We start from the raw sequence: 20,124 nt of genomic DNA on the forward strand, positions 1-20,124 counted from the left end.
AATCACTATAAAGTCATTTCATTTTGTAAATTAGTCTTCTTCCAACTTTTCCTCAATTACCCAAAAAGGAGTATCATCTCTGTACAGGTGCTAACCTTATTGAAAGAGATGGGAAGCTTTGCTATGTGAGCAACCAAAAAAAGCAGATAGAGAAGCTGCTTTTTTTACACCCATATCTCCGCATACTGTAAATTCCCCACCAAGGCATTCCATCGCCGACTCCACAGCATTTAGCAACAATCAATGCTCTGTTTCTTTGCTATGACGTTTTCCTATTGACTCTCAGCATTCTAGATTTTGCATAGAATTGTACATAAATTATTTCCCAACATCAGTTCTGATTGTTTTACTAGTAGTAGAACTAGTTCAGAGGCTTCTTCTTTCCCAATTCCCCTTGGTTTCAATTCCAATTCTTTATCAAACACAGTATTGTAACAAAGACGTTAATTATTTTGACCAAGAAGTGCAGTCAAGTAATAATCTGGGGTAAAAGACTTACTAATTATGTTTATTCAACTGAAGTTTTCCCGTGAATCATTCTGGGTATCCTAGTGTTTTCCAGTCCTCTCAGTTCCCTTAAGTTTTCTTGGATGGGTATTCCTTAGATTCCTAATTTTTCCACGGTATCGCTTAACCCTAATGTTTTTAAGTATGAACTGAAACATTAGGGGGCTTTTGTTCAAGGCAGTGGAGAATACCTGGTCGTTCTGTGTTTGCAAAAGCGACTTAAGGATGTTGCCACTAACCACAAAAGGGTTTAACCAGAAGCTGTTCAACTTCCATAGCAAATTTCTCATTCGTCCTTTCATAGCCATGCTGGACCGTTCTTCAACTTATGTTTCTGTTCGACCTTTCTCTACTTCTTCTCCCGTTAAGACTCCTTTCAAGCGCGTAGGCACACACAACGGCAGCTTCCACTGCGACGAAGCTCTTGGCTGCTTCATGATTCGCCTCACCAACAAGTTTTCCAACGCCCAAATTATCCGTACCCGAGATCCCCAGGTGTTGTCTTTTAACCCCACATTTTGTTTAAGTTTTTATTTGCATATAAACTAAAGAGATAAATCATCATCTAAGGCTTTTTTTTTTTTTTTTATATGTTGACACCTGATTTAGAAACTAAGTGGAGCATAATTAACTCTATTGGCAATCAATAGGAACCTAAATTTGTAAGCAACCATTCTTCTTTGTTCAACAGTTTCACTATCGGAATTTAGTTCTGTGGTGATCAAACATGCTTAAGTTTTTGGTTTGGTTGTAGCCTAGTACTGTTGTTTAATAACTGTTTTTGTCAATGCAGGTGTTGGAGGGTCTTGATGCTGTGCTTGATGTTGGTGGTTTGTATGATCCAAGGAATGACAGGTATGATCATCACCAGAAGGGGTTTGAGGAGGTTTTTGGGCATGGGTTCAATACAAAACTCAGTAGCGCCGGTCTTGTTTACAAGGTAATCCTTTGATAAAATATGCCAGTTTTATTAATTACGGTAAAGGCTGGTTAATTCTCCGGTATAAAATGGGTTCTTGAACTGCAGCTGAAGTTTGTGAAGTGACCTGTGGTTTTGTGGTAGTTTTAATGTTCTGGTAATAATTAATTTACTTTTCCCTGTGTTATTTTCTTTTCGTCTTCAGCATTTTGGAAAGGAGATAATAGCAAAGGAGCTCCAAGCTGATGAGGGACACCCAGATGTGCATCAGTTATTTTTGACTATTTACAGAAACTTCATGGAGGTGTTAGTTTTTGTATATCTATTTATTACACAGACAAATTTTACAATTTCACTCTACCTTTTTTATAATCTTGTCATTTTTTAAGAAGCTTTTTTCCTTTCTGAATGGATAAAGTTTGTGCCAAATTTTGTGTTTTAAGCAGTTCTTTCACCATGCAAATTTATACGATAGTGTCAAATGATTGATTTCTTTTATTTCTTATAAAGACCTTAGATTTCTTTAGGGTGATTTTCTTTTAGATTGTAGGTGTTTGTAGCCTCAGAGCAATCTTTTTTAGATTCAAATTCAATATGCAAACTTGTGGAAGTTTTTTGTGCTCTGTTATGTTAATAGCGTGCTTTATAATATGTCTGTGCTTATCATATCTGAGATCACTACCCATATGTTTATTCAGATATTTTTCCATGGATATGGATCATCTTGTATCATTGTGGTTAATGATTTTCTTTCATGACATCTTTGTTAGGCAATTGATGCAATCGACAATGGAATAAACCAGTATGACACGGAGAAGCCTCCCAGGTATGTGAATAGTACACATTTATCTTCTAGAGTTGGAAAACTTAATGTGGATTGGACAGAACCTGATCAATCTCCTGAGAAGGAGAATGAAGCCTTCCAACAAGCAATGACTCTGGCCGGCAGTGAGTTTTTAGATGTGAGGTTCTTCTGAAATTAATATCAATACGTGAACTTGTCATTCTATTTACTCATTCTTTTCAATGTGGCCTCCATCTTTAAAAAGATGATTTCTGAGTTTTTAAATCTTTTTGGGTTGTGAGTGTATGAAGGATCAGAGCATCAAAATCCTTTGTGTTTTCATCGTCTTTACAGGCTGTTCGATTTCATGTAAAATCATGGTTACCATCACAATCAATCGTAATCGAATGTCTTTCAGAAAGACATAATGTTGATCCTTGTGGAGAAATCATGGTTTTGAAGCAATCTTGTCCGGTAAGTGTACAATGCTCCCTATTAATTTAGTTTTGTTCATATGTTGTTCTATAATGAATCATAAAATGCTTCATATTTAAATCTACTGTGAACATAATTTGCCTCTGAAAGTGGCCATGATTCATCTTGAATTTACAGTGGAAGCTTCACTTGTTTGAGCTTGAGGAGGAGATGAAGATTGAAACTCCTATTAAATATGTACTCTACCAGGTATTTATTGCATTGTGCTAATTTCTGATCTGATGAATATTGAACCATTTGAATGTGCCAATTTGATATGCTTAACACAAACGATATAATAATATGCAGGATGACAGGGGCAAACGATGGCGGGTGCAGGCAGTGGCAATATCCCCAGATAGATTTGAGAGCCGTAGAGCTCTGCCTGCCGGTTGGCGAGGTCTGGATGGGGATGAACTCTCAAAGGAGGCAGGGATCCCTGGCTGTGTCTTTGTCCATATGAGCGGCTTTATTGGTGGAAATGAAAGTTATGAAGGCGCTTTGACCATGGCTCGTGCTGCTTTAAAGCTTTAGGCACAGAAAAAGTCCTTTACATTGCTACTTTTTATCAACTGAGAACTTTAGTTTCAGAGTCTTGTATGCAAGAATCAGATTGGTTGCTTCTGTTTTATAGCAGTAAGACAAAAATTCACTTATCTTGGAAAGTAAGGGTATATTCCAACAGAAGAATTAGCTTAGACCCGAATCCATACTTAGCAGCTCAAACGAAAAAAGCTTGAACTAAAGATTCTGTTCCAAAGCTCGGTTTAAATTTAAGAACTCGTCAATGGCGCTGCATCAAAGAGTCTTTGGCCTCTTCTAAACTTAAGTTACTGTTAACCAATATATTCAATTAAGTTTGAATTTGAGCTAATTAATCTAAATTTGAGTTAGACGCGAGATGGGAACTTGTTTCAGTTGGCTAAACTCGTTAGAGTTTATTTATTTTGAATAAAATTCATAGCGAGTGCTGGAAAAACTCAAATTCAGCTCTTCTACGCTCCAAAGCTGCGTCACTCTAAAATGGCAATACTCACTTGCACTTCTTCGCCTACCGCACACCTTCGCTGCCACACTCACCAACCATAAAACCACTTCATTTCCGAAATCAGTCTTCCTAAAACCCAATAAACAGATTTTCCCGACCCTCACTTCAATCAAATCTTCCGCAGCGCCTTCTGATCTTTCTCCTATTGATTCAAGCGCTGACCTTTACTCCGCTCCCTCTTCCAGTTCCCTGAAATCCCGCCTCCGAAACAACGAAACTCTCTATGGTCTTTACTTACTCTTCTTCTCCCCGACTCTCGCCGAAATTTCGGGGTTGGCCGGTTACGATTCTGTAGTTGTCGATATGGAGCATGGCCTGGGTGGCATTTCTGATGCTCTCGCCTGCCTTCGTGCTCTTGGTGCCATGGGTACACCGGCTATTCTACGCCTCCCTGAAAGTTGCCAACCTGGGCCAAAAAGGCTCTCGATCTCGGCCCACAAGGGATTCTGTTTCCGATGATTGAATCCCCCGAAGACGCGAACAAAGCGGTGCCATACTGTTGATTCCCAGCTGCCGAAGCCCGCGGATCGGCTCACACGGTGGTCAGAGCTTCGGATTATAGGATTGACGACGGTCTGTGAGTAATTATGATACGAAGTTTGGAAGAATTTCACCTTAAAAAGATTGGGATCCAAGTGTCATATATTGTTTTTAGGATTCTAATATACTGTCATATTTCACAGTCGTGGTGTTAGTCTCGGCAAACATTACAATGATAGTGTCACCATTCACATCACACGGTTATAATCATCACTCGTACGTACGAATGTAATTGAGAATATTGATGTAATGATTTTTATTATATGATTATAAATAAAAAAAAAAAGGTGATGATTTTGATATTAAATGATATGATTTTTAAAAAAATCATAACTCAATTCAAAAATTAACAATTAAGACGAGAGATTCAACAATCGTATAAATTTTATATTAATTGTTTATATTTTTTAAAATATAATTTAAATTTTATATCTTTTATTTAAAATTTTAATATATTAAAATCTTTAATATAAAATATAATATTTAAATCATATATTAAAAAATACGAATAATTAATATAAAATTTACATAATATTAATACTATTAAGGTTTTTATCTCAATAATTAATTTTTGAACAGTGTATTTTCTATTAATATTCATATTGAATCACGAAGAGATACTGTTGATCATGTGCCAGGAGGAAAGTGCTGACGAGGTTAAAAAGGTTGAAAAAATCGTGGCCATGGACGGGGTTGACTGTGTGCAAATGGGACTGTTGGATTTGAGTGCTAGTATGGGGTACTTATGGGACCCCGGGCACAAGGTTAGAGGGATGATGACGGTAGCGGAGAGAGGGGTTCTGGGTGGTGGTAGGGCTTGCTTGGCTGGATTTGCGAAGCCCCATGATGGCCCCCAAGAGTTGTGAAGTCACGTGGCTATCACATAGTGTCTGGTGCAGTTGATATTGGGTTGTTCAGAAGTGCTGCTGGGGAGGATGTGAGAAGATTCAAGATGAGTTTGGTGAAACACTCATGATGATGATGACGACGACGACGACGACCGGATGAAGCAGTTGAAAGATGCTGATGAGTACTGGAGCGAATAAAGGATTGTTCTGGTTGCTTTTCTGCAGATAAAAAATTATAATTATGCTTTCATTTCTGTAAATGTAGTGAGTTACGTTTTTTGGTTTTTTTTTTTTTAACTTTAGATTGCCGTTTACTTAGGTGGAAGAGCTAAAACTGGGGTCTTCTCTTACAAGTCTCAATTTTGAATGGAAAGGATATTTTTATTGGTTCTTATCTCGACATCCTAATAGCTTGAGTATGATAAAAGATGATTGATTAAATAATTACTTTTGTTTTTATTTAGAAAGCTCAAAAGCTAAATTTGTGTGTTCAAAATAAGTAATTATAAACAATCTTTGGCATTGAGATTACTATCATAGAATCGTAATAATGAATTTTGGGTAAAATTTTTAGCCTTGGCATTTGTTCTATTATGAGTTTTACCTTACACTGAGTATACAAATAAACTGGAAAAATTGTAGGAAAATCTCAAGTGTTGAGAGCTCTGCACGCAAAAGAACAAGCATGATAGATATACTATACCACTAATGCCATGGCTCAGCTTCATATCTACTAAGATAACTTTTCTAATAAACTAGAGTTTGAATGCGTGGTTCATAGATGGGATATATAAGTCAATCTTCCTTTCTTTAGAGTTTAATCCACCAATAATTCTTGCTGAATACACAGTTTGATAGCCATAAAAATATCTACATCATGGTATGAGACTGAGGCATTTCCGTTTTACTGTATATAGAATTCGAAAGTGGATGCCAATCCCAGAGGAGAAAGTAGCCATGTGAGAACAGATAATTCTCACTGTTCTCTCCACATGACATGATGAAATCATAATTGAATTGAATGAAATTTATATTTTATCAGAATAGAACATACCTTCTGCCAAGGCCATCCAACTGGCCCATGTGCCATTGTTAACCATATCACATATCTTTCTTCCTTCTTTTTTTACAATCTTAGCCTTTTAAAATAGTGAATTCCCATCTCTATCCATGTCTTTTGGTAACAGGGTCTGATATAAATTCACTTGTTAATTTTACTTTAGGAGGGCATTCAGGTAAATCAGAGCTCAACTTGTCCACCCAAGTCGTTAAATACACTTGTAAGCCAAAAGATTTGGCCCTGAAGCGTATTGTCCTGATTCACCCCTAAATTTGAGAGAGAGAAAAGTTAGTTTGAGCTTGATAACAGAAGGAAGATGGCCGATCTTAGAAGCTGCAGATTTCACTTATTGTTTGCTTTTCAGTTTCTTTTGTTAGCACAAACCAAAGTGTTATGTTTTCAGTATAAGGTTGGTGATTTAGATGCTTGGGGAGTTCCCACTTCTGCAAATCCATTAGTCTATGCCAAGTGGTCCAAGTACAACACCCTCAGGATTGGAGATTCTCTCTGTAAGTTCTTTATGATCTTTCAATTCTTTATCTGATTGCCATGAAAATGTTAATAATAAGCTCTCGTCTGATAATATGTATCTGTTTTCTGATTAATATTGCAGTGTTTTTGTACCCACAAGTCAAGATTCAGTGATTCAAGTCACGGAATCATCCTACAATTCATGTAACATTACTGATCCAATCCTCTACATGAACGATGGAAACTCTTTGTTTAACATCACCACAATCGAGAATTTTTACTTCACCAGTGGAGAGCCAGGGCATTGTGAAAAGAAGCAGAAACTACATGTAACTGTTGGGAACGTATCTGCTTACGCTCCTTCTTCTGGTCCCGGTGCATTGGCTGACACTGCACCGTCTTATCCTACTGTATTTGGTCCAATTCCACAACCACCTTCTACTTCTTCTTCACCATTGCTGCTAAGTTTTTCAGTCTTCTTAACAGCTGTTATTGGATCAGCAGCATCTGCAATACTCAGTGGCATTATGTGAAACGCACAACAATTCAGATTCCAGCTACTTTCTTCTTCAAATCTCTGTATAATTGGTTAATGTAATGTTTTTAATTTTGTAATTCTTTCTACTATTTAAGAATTCACAATATTATTCTTTTGATTTCTTGTTTCCAAGTCTGTTGTGCAAACAGATGTATCGTGTATCCTATATTTTGAATGGCAAAAGAGCATCTGCACTCTATGCTTGTAAAAAGAAAAAGTTTATTCAGTTTTCTAATAAAAGAAAGCACCAGTTTCCAGGTTAAAAAACAACAAAGTTAACCATATATATAAATCCAAGAAAAGCACCGCCTGATATCATGGAGGTAACAAAGGCTTTAATTCCATTAATTTATAATTGCCCGCTGGTTATGAACGTTGTGCTGACAGACGGCTCCTAATTTGACATCTGTATGGTACAGTAGCCAGAGTAGGGGCCTCACAAAATAACAGAAAAAATTCCAGTTTAGTGCAAAGTTGTTTCAATTACATGGATTTGCTGCCTGTTACAGGCAAGACCCTAGGCCCCGGTGCAGCTCAGAATAATAAAACTGATGGAACTTTACATGTTCTGTCCAGTGGATTTACAAAAGTTGGCATTGGCTAATCGGGAACCTCAGGTGTATAATAGGAACGGAAACATTCGCTCTCAGCCACTATGAACTGGTGAAGAATACCGTTCTGTTAATGTCAGCATTAAATTCAGTTGACTATATCAGCATCTACAGCCATTGTCCTCTCTTCAGAAGCATATGGAACCTCAGGAGCTTCAGGGTCTGCAAACTGCATGGCAGAGGACCTTAATTCATTTACTGCAAAAGGGCTCCAAGTTTGAGTAACATTGGAGTCTATTTCCGTCGCAGTAGCCCTAGGAGACGCTGGCTACACCAACACGTCTGGGTATGCAGCTTTGACTCTGAGAACTATTATAAAGGAATTTGAATAAATGTTTAGATTTATTGTATTAAGTTAATTATATGTAACATTATCTCTCGCCTTATAAATAAGAGATTTTTGAAAGTTCTTACGTAATCATAACCGATATTCGGTGCATACTTTTCATTAGTACAAATTTTCGAATCAAAAAAAATTATTAGACAGAATATACTAAAACTAAATTTTATATCTTTTTACATCACCATCTATGTGCATACTCTTGTGTATATGTAAACTTGGCTAAATGTCTCTGACATCAACGGTAAAAAGTAAAAGCAAATAAGTGAATTTCAATTCAGCTGCTAATCTTTGTATTCCAACAACTCTCCTAAGGAACGACATAATATATAAGGAGTAAAGGCAAGAATCAGAAACAAAAAAAATACAATAAGCTATTTCTAGCTGAAAACTGGGCAGCCTTCAACCACAACTCCCTTGGCAGTGGGACAGGTAGCATATGGGCACCCATCAAGATCATTTCCCCACCAATCAACACTTATACTTTCTAAGCCCAAGCAAAAATATATTAACACTCCCATGAATGCAAGTCCAGCATCCAGTGCCCCAGAGAGAACATAATTGTAACGCTGCCACAAGTCTGGTCGATATCTATACACAACAAACCCAGAGAGGAAGCCAATAATAATCCAAGTAGTGTAGTTAACTGCAGTGGCTGGTGGCATCATCCCTGTGGCACCAATCAACACTGGCATGTTGATGAGTCTAATCCATTCTTGGTTAGGATATGCTTTTGCAGCCAACCACACCAGTATTGGAGCTATTGCTCCACCTAAAAAGAACCAATTGATGGCCTCATAAGTCCCCAAATCTCCAAAAATTCTTCGTGGACCGATCAGTCCCCATATGACTGATGCATCGTAGAAGACTGTGTCACTTGGGCAAGTCCACACACTGTCAGAGGCTGTTGAGTCGCAGATATCTGTGATTGTTTCCATTAGCCACCATGCAGTGCCCAAATAAACTAAACAGGCTATGACAGTTCCTACAATCTAAGCAGATTTCAAGAGTCGTTATACTGAAAGCCTCTTAATTTAAAAGAAAAAATGAAATTGAGTTTAGGATCATAGTTATATAGGCTAACCTGTGCCATGAACATACTGAAAACCTTTTAATTTAAAAAAAAAAAAGAAATTAAGTTTAGGATTATAGTTATATAGGCTAACCTGTGCCATGAACATTGTCCTTGGAGGAATTTTCATATAGTGACCAAGCTTGAAGTCTTGCAGGAAGGTGACTGCCTGTGTCATACTTATGTAACCATACACTTTGAAGCACATATTAGCAACTGGATACCCTGGGTAAATATACCCAATTATATATTCTGTGATAATATTCAAGCCTGGTGTCTGTCATGACCAGAAGATGTCAAAATGTAAGCTAAACAATGAAGAGAAAATTATGGAAAAACGAATGCAGAAGTTATCAAAATCTACATTATCTTACCTGGTTTGTGATGGCTGTGATGATTCCAATTGGAAGGGTGAATATAATAGCAATGACACATGCTAGTACAACACCCCACCATGGCAACTGAAGCTGGTCATTGTAATACTCACAAGCAAAAATAGTAGCTGCTATATTTACCAGAAGGATGCAAACAAACCACCATTCAGGAACTTGTTTATATTTCTTCATGAGTTTAGTGTGTATATCCATTCCTTTTTCCTGAAAACTGGCTTTGCTCAGCTCCCATATCTCCCTGCAATTTCAGCATTGCGTCACTGAATTGAGCATCATGGCCAGGTAATCAATTTATGTCAGAGAATAAAATTACCTTCCATGAAACAGTGCAACATGTACAACTGTGGCAGTCAGTGCAGCAAAACCAACACCGTAAGTCATGGCAAAGAATGTGCTCAAGTAAAGAGGCCCTTCTTTCTCATAAGCCGCAAGGTCCAGGTGAAAATTAGAATCAATGATGGCTGAAATATTGTATTCTTGACCAGTTGATGTGAAAAGGTCGTCAGAAAATATAGGAAACGTTTTGGCCTTATAGACATCAAGCCAATAACATATGGGGGTCAAAATATACATGACGAAAAAAAATCCTGCAGCAACATTAGCTGTGGCAAACCAAGGGCTTGCAAGGGGGCTTCCAAGGTAAGACGAGATTGTGGACCAGTCAATTCCAAAAGCACCAATTCCAAGCCCGTAAAGGCCTGAACCAAGTTGTTGGGCCAACACAGATTTGGGGAAAATCCAGCATATCCATGAGAGGGAAGTTAGCATTTCAAAGAGGTAGCCTGGGAAGACATAGTAAGCAAAGCTGCAAATAAAAGCTATAAGAAAGAATTGTGTACGAGTCAAACCACCCTTAGGCCGTTCCTCTTTCTCATGCAAAGCCCTGCAACAGAAATTGAATTGTATGAGAAGGTTTAAAGCGCCCAATCAGCCCTCTCTGCATAATACTTTACCTGAACAAAGAAACTTGAACAAGATTTGCAGGCCACCACATTGCGGCTGGTTCCACCAGATACTTTCTGAATATCCCAGCCCAACCAAACCCCAACACCTACCATTCAAACCTCAGTAAGCCTAGCTAACATTCCAAGTTAAACTTGAAGAACAAACTGGAAAGAATCTGATCAATTAAAATACCTGTGTTGTGAAGACAACTAAGAGAGAAACAAAGAAGGTGATGTGTTTCTTATAGAAGACTTTAACAACAGTAACAACATGAATGGCGTAAACACTGCCAGCTCCAGAATTGGCAAAGATGGTGATAAGAACATGTTCTTTAACATTGAAAGGTCCAGGATTGAGCGTAAACTCCCAACGTGTCCCTTTAAAGAAGACACGGTCAGTGATTTTTGCAGCCATTAATTGACCGATGGGCACCACGGCAATTTGAGCTGAAATGGCTGTGATTGACAGAGGTTCTGTCCGGTACCAAAAGAACTGGTTTAGAAACGATAGAAGAACACATGACAGAGTCCCTAACACCCACATTCGAAATGTGAGGACTGGTAAAGACGGGTCATCTGTGATTGGTACTGTTAAGGCCACTTGTTTGACCGGTGAGTTCTCTTCATGTTCTTGTAATTCATTAATCTCTGGTTGAGATTTTGATGAGGATGATGATGATGCCATGTTACTATCTTCACGATCCTTAGAAACTGCAAGAGGATTAATAAATTCAGAGTGAGAAGAAGAGACTTATAAAAACAAAAATTAAAGATTTAGAGAGGAAGATCAAGAAAAAATACTTAGAGGAGCCCTAATGTCATATGCAGATTCTTCCATAGTTTCTTTCTGAATCTGCTAATATCTCTGTCAAAAATGATCAGCTGAGTTTGGTTGCAGCTGCGGGCCTCGGTGGTGATATATTGAACATATATAATAGATGAAGTTTCATTTTCTTGTAATACAAAAATAGAAGAATCCTAAATTCATGGATGGGTACATGGCTTACAGCAAGTTAACAGTGCAGTTATCAGTTAATTCTACAGTAACGCAATTGAAAGATATATACTGCAATCTAATAATTGTCGAATTAATTTATGGACCAGCTAGGCTCAGATATGATAATTACAATTATATGCCATGTTTCCATACCTGGACCCAGCCTTGGTCTCAGTTTTTCTCGATCAGGCCAAGACAGAGTCACATAAGATCTATTGATATGCGTATATATTTTTAATAGTCATTCAAATAGAATTGTGATGCTGTGGTCCATTCCATGCATTGGCAGCCTTACCAATTGCTCAGACTCTGAGTCTTAACCACAACAGTTGAACCATGCCCAACATGATTAGTTGGGTTCGACAGCAGATCAAAGCGATTCAGTAACTTAAACACTTTTAAAACTTTGTCTGGACCAAATTGGTTATCAGATCCCGGTTGAACTGACTTGTCCGGTTTCAAAACCAGAACTATATGAAGGGTTGATTAGATGAACTGTGGTAAATGAGTCCTCACACCAATCAATAAAATTTATTTATTTTTTCTGTGGACTCACCAATCAAAGAAGATATAAAATGTTTGGTTCCCGAACTAACTTTATGAACTACCATTGTTTTACAGTTTCTACCTGCAAGTCTTAACAACCAAAAAGAGACCGGTATGGTCATCTTTAAAGAGATTCAGGTTTCCCATCCCGGAATTATTTTTAGCATATAATTTAGAGCCACGTTGCATTTTCTTATAAGCTGCTAAGTTGAAATTCCTGAAAGTCTTTAGGTTTCAACTAAAGTCGTCATAGCTTAGCTCAGCCGTCTGCAATTTTGAAGCAGTCGGTTGCAGGGGTTCCGTTTCAAACTTAATATGTTTTTTTGTTAACGTTGGAACTTTGCTTTCTGAGCCTAAATTATGAGGTCAGAAGTTGCTTATTTGCATTAACTTGTTAAACATTAAACGTAAAGGATTAATCCAGCCACCCGCTTAGTTTTCAAATCTTCGAATTTTAGTTCCTTTCAGAATCTTCTGCTGATGCAATTGAATCAAAATTATGCGCATGAGACAGTCTTTATAAATGTCCCACTGTTTTTTTTTTTTTTTTTTTTTTTTAATGAGACGACGCACATGGGTCGCATCAAGAGTCCTTTTTATAATAATAATATTTGGCTCATAATAAGCCAGCTCTCGCAAAGTTGAGATATGAAAAAACAAATGAAGAATCCTAAAGGCTTAATTTGCTCTTTACCGTAAATTGTTCATGATTATGATCCCTTCTTGTTTGTTGGCGGAGGCATGCCTTCAAACATGGGCATGGCAAAGATAACAATTTTGGCCCCATCTTCCGCTAGAAAGTTGGTTAAGGAGGTTCACAGTACAATTTCCTACAATTATGGAACTGGCTGAAGTTTTTCTGGAAAAATGATTATAGGCCCTTACGAAAGATCTTCCGAGGTCCATTAGAAACTCTTTTTGAGTTCTCCAAGCCCATTTCACCACTATGTTAGTGAAGACAATAAGATTGGAATTGATTTAACAGGTCGAATTTGATTCAAGGAACACAAGCTACCCAGTTCGAACAAAAGTTCAGATTTGTTTCATAAAATAAACAAGATCAAAATGGGTCAGATATCAATCTCAAACTAATATTTTAAATTTAAATTGAAAACAAAGTTCATATTGAATTTAGCCTTGGGACACTCACAATCCAAACAACGATTATGTTATGTTATTTGATGGTTTCTGTCTGATACTCAATTTCTTTAATTAGAAACAATTCATCCCAGAAGTACAGTAATGGAAATTGGATAACAGAATTTTTTACAATTCAACGTATACATGACATTGGAATTGAATTTAATTTGTGGCAAGTCTAAATTAAACTTAGTTTGAGATTGATTCGAACTTAAAATAATCAACTCAAAATCCATTCAAGATTAATGAATTAATTTTTAAATTGCGCTAGAAAATAATTTAATTTGGAATTGCATCTAAAACAATTCAAAATCAAATATTTAGACCATTCAAACTTGACGCACTCATTGTAGGAAATAGGGCTAAATTTTTATCAAACTTAACTTATTTTAAATTCGAGTTTTGGTCTCAATCTTTTACAAATTTTAGGGAAAAAAGGGTAAATTGGTAAATTTAAAGACAAGATGATGTCAATAAAGTCTTCAACAGCTCCAGAGCTACTTGTCATTCTACTTCTACACTTCTTCTCAGAAACCCACCAGATTAGGACCCAACTGAGCACTTTTACAGTCGAGAAAAAACACCCTAGCACACTCTCTTACTCGCCATCACCTACACACATGGAACACTGGTCAGGTTTGAACCCATAACATTTCTCTTTAATCTCCACCTGTGACTTGTTTCTTCATTTTTTTAATATTATCTTCACCGATCTGTTCAATTGAATTTATAATTCTCCATGTTCAAGTCCAAAAAACAAAATTTTAGAATTCAGTAGAAGTTTCCTTTCTTTTACTTGAGGTGGGGTTGCGCTTATGTGGGTTCATTTCAAATTCTAGTTTCAATTACGGGTTGCAAACCTTCTTGCCCCTGATCTTGTCTTTATCAGTCTTCTTCTCAATCGTTTTTGTTCTCAGAAATATCTTGTTTGAGATCATAAATTGATCTGTATCTTAATATTGTGAATATGATTTATATCAGATTTTGATATTTGACAGTTTCCCTTGCTCTTTTGTGTCTGTAGCCACGGATTGTTATTGATTTCACTGGGATTGATACCGGTACTTATCTTGAAGTTCATTTTGGGGGCAGCTGATTAGTCTGTGTTTATAATAATTTCCGATGGGGGAGATTATTGGGCCAAGAATGTACAGCTGCTGTAATTGCAGAAACCATGTTGCCCTTCATGATGATGTCATTTCCAAGTCTTTTCAGGTACATGATTATTTTTTTTTTCAGTAAATTATGCGTTGGTTTAAAATAGATCAATAGGTTTATCAGTCTGATAATGCTGAATGTCTCACTTTGATGATAAAGACAATCAATGAGACATTTTAAGGGTAAACTAAAAGGACTGATGTAACACCCATAAGCAAATCACACGTCAGTTATGAGGATCTCATATCCCTTTGGGCTCCTATGCTCGGGGCTCGTAAACTGTAAAAACATGTTTTGGATTATAAAATCCAAAAGTAAAACCGTGGTTAAAGCATATATTATTTTAATAGTGGGAGAGGCTATTGGACCAAGAATGTTGTTGAGCAAACGTCAAGGAGAATGCTAAGGTGAATGTGGTGAATTTTTCAACTGAAGTCTTAAAATTTGTTTATTAAAATTTTTTAAGGCTAAGTTAAGTGGGATTTCATTGAGTTGGATTGTCAATTTGTGTATATTAATCTTGTTATTAGGGAAGAAATGGTAGAGCGTTTCTGTTCTCTCATGCCATGAACATTGTGGTTGGGCCTAAGGAGGACCGGCAACTCATGACTGGTCTGCACACGGTTGCTGACGTTTACTGCAGCGACTGCCAGGAGGTGTTAGGCTGGAAGTATGAACGAGCTTATGAGGAAACTCAAAAGTATAAGGAAGGGAAATTCATTCTTGAGAAATCAAAAATAGCCAAGGAAAATTGGTAGTACCTACCTAAGATGATTTCTTGCTTATTAGTCTCCTGAATTCAGATCGTGTGGAGCATGGATGATCCTTTCAAGTGTTTATATTAGCTGCAATATTCTCCTGCATTAGTCTTTTGTTTCCTGTGTAGATGTTGTAATGAAAGTCATTGGTTTTGTTAATGAGATTGTGAATAAAGATTTACAAATCTTGGATGATGACCAGATGTTTTAGCTTTTGTTTTGTCCTTGTGAAATAAAATTGAGTATCAAGTTTTGAGTATCTAATTGATTATTTAAATACTCAATCACATTGTCTAACTATATCAATTGAATTCTCCAAATTATCTTATTAATGATGTGAAAGAAAATAGTGCGAGGGCTTTCAATTCAATCTTTGTCTGTATCTAATTACCCTGCATGTGATTAGGATGTTTAACAAGCTTACACAGGTTAGTGATATGAAAATAGAACGAACTAGCAGGTAATGCATCACTAAGAAGCAATTGAGAATAAGCTAAAATTGTTTGGCAATAGCAAGGAGGGTTGGATTTGATATTAGTTGTTTGAGTTCAGAATGAATAATTTGAGCTATAATAAAGGTGAGGCTTGTTTTTATCAAACAATTTAAGTTCAAATTGATTCAAATATTTAAATTCGAATTAACTCAAATCGAATCTAAAATAAAATTGTTTTAGAGTTTCAAGTCATTGACCTTGAACAAATTTTGAATTAGTTTTTTGAACTAAATCTTGTTTGAACTTAGTCTAGATTGAATTAAAGGTGGATTCAAACTGAATTGGTTTGAACAATTTTAAACTCAACTTCAATTTGAGTTAACTTAAATGGATCAAGCTCATTGAAAAGTTTTATAGTAGACAATGATGGCAGAATCATCACCGACTGAAGCTAAGCTTTCTAAATAAGGGTTGAGCCCAAATCAGTCTTTGTTCAGACTCGATGGGCTTGAATCATTTAATCGATTGAATCCAGCCCTAGGGGCAGAAGCTGTGGAGTTATTGGTGTGGTACACAAAAGTGGACAAAAATATTATTGGTAAAGTGGCACTGCAAATAATGTTATAAGGTGTTACGGGAAATAAAAGGCTTCTATAATTAAAACGTTAAAAAGAAACCAAATGAAAAGAATCAGTTGAACAATGGTGCTTATTTCCAATGCAACAGTCACAAGGGAACACCAGCAACAACTAAATCAAAAGTAGGTAAAAGAGAAAAATCATAACCAGGGAAAATTTACTACATCAAATAACAGATATGTTCTTCTTCATCCACCTCTTCCTGACATCTTCCATAGCTTCTTCCCTCAGCCTCAGCAGTTCCTGCAAAGACTGGTCATATAGTGTTGCAATGGCATCAAGCTCCGTCTTTAGCTCAGAACACAGATGATCTTTCTCTGGTAGAGATAGAGAGGAGATGCTTGATGACAAGCTTGGAACTTTTGATATATTAGAGCATGAATCAATGAAGGATGTCTCAGAGTTCTGCATGGACCGATTCATCAAAATAGGTTCACCAACATTCATCCCATCAGTTTTATCATGAATTGGATCATGAGAACTGAAACCATATGCATTGGAACCATTATGGAATTCATGTCCAAAAGATTTGTCGGTACTGGTAGCTGAGGTGATTGAGACGTCAAATTCAGTAGATATACCTGAACTGAAAGATTCTTGAGTGTCTTGATATTTCATAATGCCCAACTTTGAGGGGACACCTTCATTGCTAACTGCCTCTGCAAAAACCTTAATAGACTCTTCAGAATACTTCAAGCACTTCGACGACATTAAATTGTTTTGCAGAACAGTAGAATCATTATACAAACCGCTCTGCAAACTCGAAGTACTACAGGATGAAGGATTCCAACTTGGCACCAGCTTGAAGATCAAGTTATCAATCAACTCGGCTATAGAAATGACATCATCATGTGACAAATCAAGTTGTTCAACCATCTCCTCAGCTATTGAAATTGCAGTATCGGAATCAATGTAGAAAATAAAATGGATATTACTCACGTGACCTGATACAAACACAACATTATCAGATCACAGCAGAGGGAACAAAATCGATCTCTAATTCCATAGCAAATTAACTTACCCTTTCTATTAACAATGCGCAGGGTCAATGAAATGGTATTATCTTCATTTTTCTCTCCTCTCAATCTGAATTCATTATTCTCAGTAAACTGCTTAAGTTCTAGAGTTAAAAACCGTGTTTCGATACTGCTTTTTGTGAAAGAGCTATCTGAAAGCTTCTTATAGTTAAGGTCTATGTCCATAGGATGAGGTTCAGATTGGGGCAAATTCATTCCCTTAGGAATAATATTTGGTAGTTGCAGGGGATTACAAACATGCTCCTTTTGATTTTCACTGGCAAGAAAGGTATCTTTCAAGAGCTCCACGGCAGGCAATCGTATGGATGCTGGAACAAGACACTTTTCTATGAATTGCTTAACCTCGGGGTTATTCACTTTACCAAGAGAAGCAGGCTTTATGCCCTGCAAAGAAAGAAGTGGAGATAAAGATCAAAATGCCAATTGAAAGTGGGAATGGGTATAAGAACAATGCATTGCAGGCAGTTGCAAACTTACAGAGGTAACCTTCTTATATATTTGCGCTGGATTTTTGCACTCACTATACGGGTATTCACAAGTAACCATCTCCAACATGCACAAGCCAAAAGAGTATATATCAACAAGTTCATTGTATTCTTCTTCATACAGCTCTGGTGCCATGAATTCTGGGGTACCTGTGCAGTTGACAAGGAAATTACTAACATGGTCCAAAGATCCACAGTGTTTGAGAAGATAGAATTATTACCAATAACACTTCGAGCCCTAGGCTGCTGCATGACAATTGCCAACCCAAGATCTCCGATTTTGACTTCCCCATTATTTCCATTGACAAATATATTGTCACATTTCAAATCTCGATGAATGATAGGAGGATTATGACTATGCAAATAGTGCAAGCCTCGAAGAATCTGTCTTGCCCAGTTTTTTATGGCTTTCATATTGACATTCTTATGCTTCTTACGATATCTATATCCACAGATAATTATAACATACGTAAGTATAGAATCCATAAGGTAAAAGAAGAGCCTGAAACAGTCTGAAGAAACTTACTGTCTTAAACTCCCGGAAGTGAACAACTCAGTTATCATGTTAATAGTGCTGTTCTTGTCATCCACCCAAGAGTTACAGAACTTTATGATGTTTTCATGCTTCAGGGACTTGAGAAGATGAACCTCTGAATATAATCTTTCTAGCTGATCAGGTGACTGCAATACATCTTCAATATTCACTTGGTTCCAGGCAACTTCAATTCCATCAACCTCATCAAATGCCTTATATCTACACATACATTAAAAAATGACACCAAAGCACAAAAAATTTACAGTTAACAAACAACGACACATTTCTCAATAGCCATTAACAACTGGTCAAATTCCAGTTACCAACTACTAGAATAAGAAACTAAAAACACAAAAGTTACAGAGCCATACACAGTCTTGAATGCTCCTTTCCCCAAGATTTCATCGTACTGAAGGAAGAGAAACAAGCAAAGATAATATCACTCAATCTAATAGACGCAAGCAACTCAAGACAACCACAAAAAAAAAAAAAAACTCTAAATTCAACCAATAATATATACTGAAAGCTCTAAACGAGATCATTCCAATAGCTTCAATTGTAATAAAAGGCAACACAAAATTCAATTTCATCACCCAAATAGTAATTCAGCAACAAAAACAACAATGAAAAACTATAAATCAAGTCTCCAAATACAGCAAAAAGAATACAAAACAAGTTAACCCTAATTCTCCCTAAATCAAGCTGAAATCTATCGAACTGCAGTAATTGGATCTAACAGGAACTTAAAATGCACAATTTTTAAAATAATAATTAAAATAAAAATAACAATATTTCGAAGAGACGCGAGAAACGTACCCGACCGTATCGACCCGATGGATCCTTCTCAGTGAATTCACCATCTTCCGCCACCAATTTCCCCCGACCCGAATCAAAATTCATTTTTACAAAAATTAAAAAAAAAAAACGAAAATCCACAACACGCAGAAGGAAAGCTAAAAGCCAAAAAAGAAAAAAAAAAGAAAACAAAGTATTAGAGGAGGTTTTTGATTTTGACTCCGATTGGAAGGGAAGACAAGAAGCGGAGATGCTGCTGTTCGGAGAAAGCTTCACAAGCCACGTAATAAGAATCGAATGCCGTTCGAAATCTGAACCGGCAAACAGTGTCGTACAAATGCATTTCCCATGGCGATGACTTCAATTCCATTCCTGAACTTCGATCGCAATGTGATCTCTTCATCTTGATACCATTTTAATGTGCATTTCACGAATTGAATTGAATTGAATCCTAAAGTTAGAGAGCTGTTTGAGAGCAAAAACTCGGGAACTAACAGCTGTGAAATGTCCACGCGAGACGAGAGGAACGTGGAATCTTTTAGAATTTCATGCGTAAAATACTAAAATTTTAGGCACATCACGGGGATGGGACCGGAGCGGAGATGTTTAATTGCCTTGGTATTATATTTCTTTTAAAATTAATTAATGTTCTAATATCCGGATCGGATCAGGTTCAGGTCTTTCTCAATCACTCGGATCGGGATACAAACATTAACATTGTTAATAGATATATTTAAATCAATCAAAGTTGTATATTCTAAATTATTGTCGTCAATAGATGTTATGAATTAAGATTGAACCCACGATTAAAATATGATCAGTAGTATAGTTTGTTACTGTTTAAAACAATCCAATGCCAATGGTTTAAAATATATCAACTTAGACGGAATTAACCATTAGTAGTATGTCCTGATGAAACCAACTTAACTTTACAATAGTAGAAGAACCCGTGAGTGGTTGGAGAGTGGATTACACGATGTTGTGCGAGAGTGGGAACCGGGAAGAGGTTTGAGTTGGCGTGGCGAGCATCATATCAACTGTCAACTAATGGAA

General features: G+C 36.8%; 5 protein-coding genes and 2 pseudogenes across 6 annotated transcripts; 5 read left to right on the forward strand and 2 right to left on the reverse strand.

The window, feature by feature from the left end:
* Nucleotides 1-123: 123 nt before the first annotated feature.
* LOC123211835 (MYG1 protein-like) lies at nt 124-3,340 on the forward strand. Its single transcript, XM_044630760.1, has 7 exons — nt 124-1,002; nt 1,301-1,447; nt 1,632-1,730; nt 2,197-2,388; nt 2,565-2,684; nt 2,823-2,894; nt 2,994-3,340. The coding sequence occupies exons 1-7, from the start codon at nt 733-735 to the stop codon at nt 3,216-3,218; spliced, it is 1,125 nt and encodes a 374-aa protein (XP_044486695.1). The 5' UTR covers nt 124-732; the 3' UTR covers nt 3,219-3,340.
* Nucleotides 3,341-3,471: 131 nt separating this feature from the next.
* On the forward strand, nt 3,472-4,191 carry LOC123210668. Its single transcript, XM_044629142.1, has 2 exons — nt 3,472-3,489; nt 3,649-4,191. The coding sequence occupies exons 1-2, from the start codon at nt 3,472-3,474 to the stop codon at nt 4,189-4,191; spliced, it is 561 nt and encodes a 186-aa protein (XP_044485077.1).
* Nucleotides 4,192-4,901: 710 nt separating this feature from the next.
* Nucleotides 4,902-5,514, forward strand: LOC123210671 (annotated as a pseudogene).
* An 852-nt stretch (nt 5,515-6,366) lies between these two features.
* Nucleotides 6,367-7,320, forward strand: LOC123212195 (annotated as a pseudogene).
* A 1,072-nt stretch (nt 7,321-8,392) lies between these two features.
* LOC123210054 (oligopeptide transporter 7-like) lies at nt 8,393-11,987 on the reverse strand. Its single transcript, XM_044628217.1, has 7 exons — nt 11,350-11,987; nt 10,742-11,259; nt 10,558-10,655; nt 9,918-10,487; nt 9,587-9,842; nt 9,307-9,489; nt 8,393-9,132 (listed from the first exon to the last, which is right to left on the reverse strand). The coding sequence occupies exons 1-7, from the start codon at nt 11,384-11,386 to the stop codon at nt 8,521-8,523; spliced, it is 2,274 nt and encodes a 757-aa protein (XP_044484152.1). The 5' UTR covers nt 11,387-11,987; the 3' UTR covers nt 8,393-8,520.
* Nucleotides 11,988-13,736: 1,749 nt separating this feature from the next.
* Nucleotides 13,737-15,406, forward strand: LOC123210600 (protein yippee-like At4g27745). Its single transcript, XM_044629058.1, has 3 exons — nt 13,737-13,867; nt 14,256-14,446; nt 14,920-15,406. Exons 2-3 carry the CDS (start codon nt 14,354-14,356, stop codon nt 15,145-15,147), a joined length of 321 nt encoding a protein of 106 aa, XP_044484993.1. The 5' UTR covers nt 13,737-13,867; nt 14,256-14,353; the 3' UTR covers nt 15,148-15,406.
* Nucleotides 15,407-16,212: 806 nt separating this feature from the next.
* LOC123211733 (serine/threonine-protein kinase WNK8-like) lies at nt 16,213-19,664 on the reverse strand. Of its 2 annotated transcripts, XM_044630588.1 has the most exons (7): nt 19,093-19,664; nt 18,648-18,685; nt 18,268-18,495; nt 17,963-18,183; nt 17,734-17,891; nt 17,241-17,640; nt 16,213-17,163 (listed from the first exon to the last, which is right to left on the reverse strand). In XM_044630588.1, the coding sequence occupies exons 1-7, from the start codon at nt 19,174-19,176 to the stop codon at nt 16,385-16,387; spliced, it is 1,908 nt and encodes a 635-aa protein (XP_044486523.1). In that variant the 5' UTR covers nt 19,177-19,664; the 3' UTR covers nt 16,213-16,384. The 2 variants fall into 2 exon arrangements, with proteins under 2 accessions (XP_044486523.1, XP_044486524.1); XM_044630589.1 differs by lacking the exon at nt 18,648-18,685.
* Nucleotides 19,665-20,124: the final 460 nt, after the last annotated feature.

The sequence above is a fragment of the Mangifera indica genome, chromosome 3 (assembly GCF_011075055.1).
Source record: "Mangifera indica cultivar Alphonso chromosome 3, CATAS_Mindica_2.1, whole genome shotgun sequence".
Lineage (NCBI taxonomy): Eukaryota > Viridiplantae > Streptophyta > Magnoliopsida > Sapindales > Anacardiaceae > Mangifera > Mangifera indica.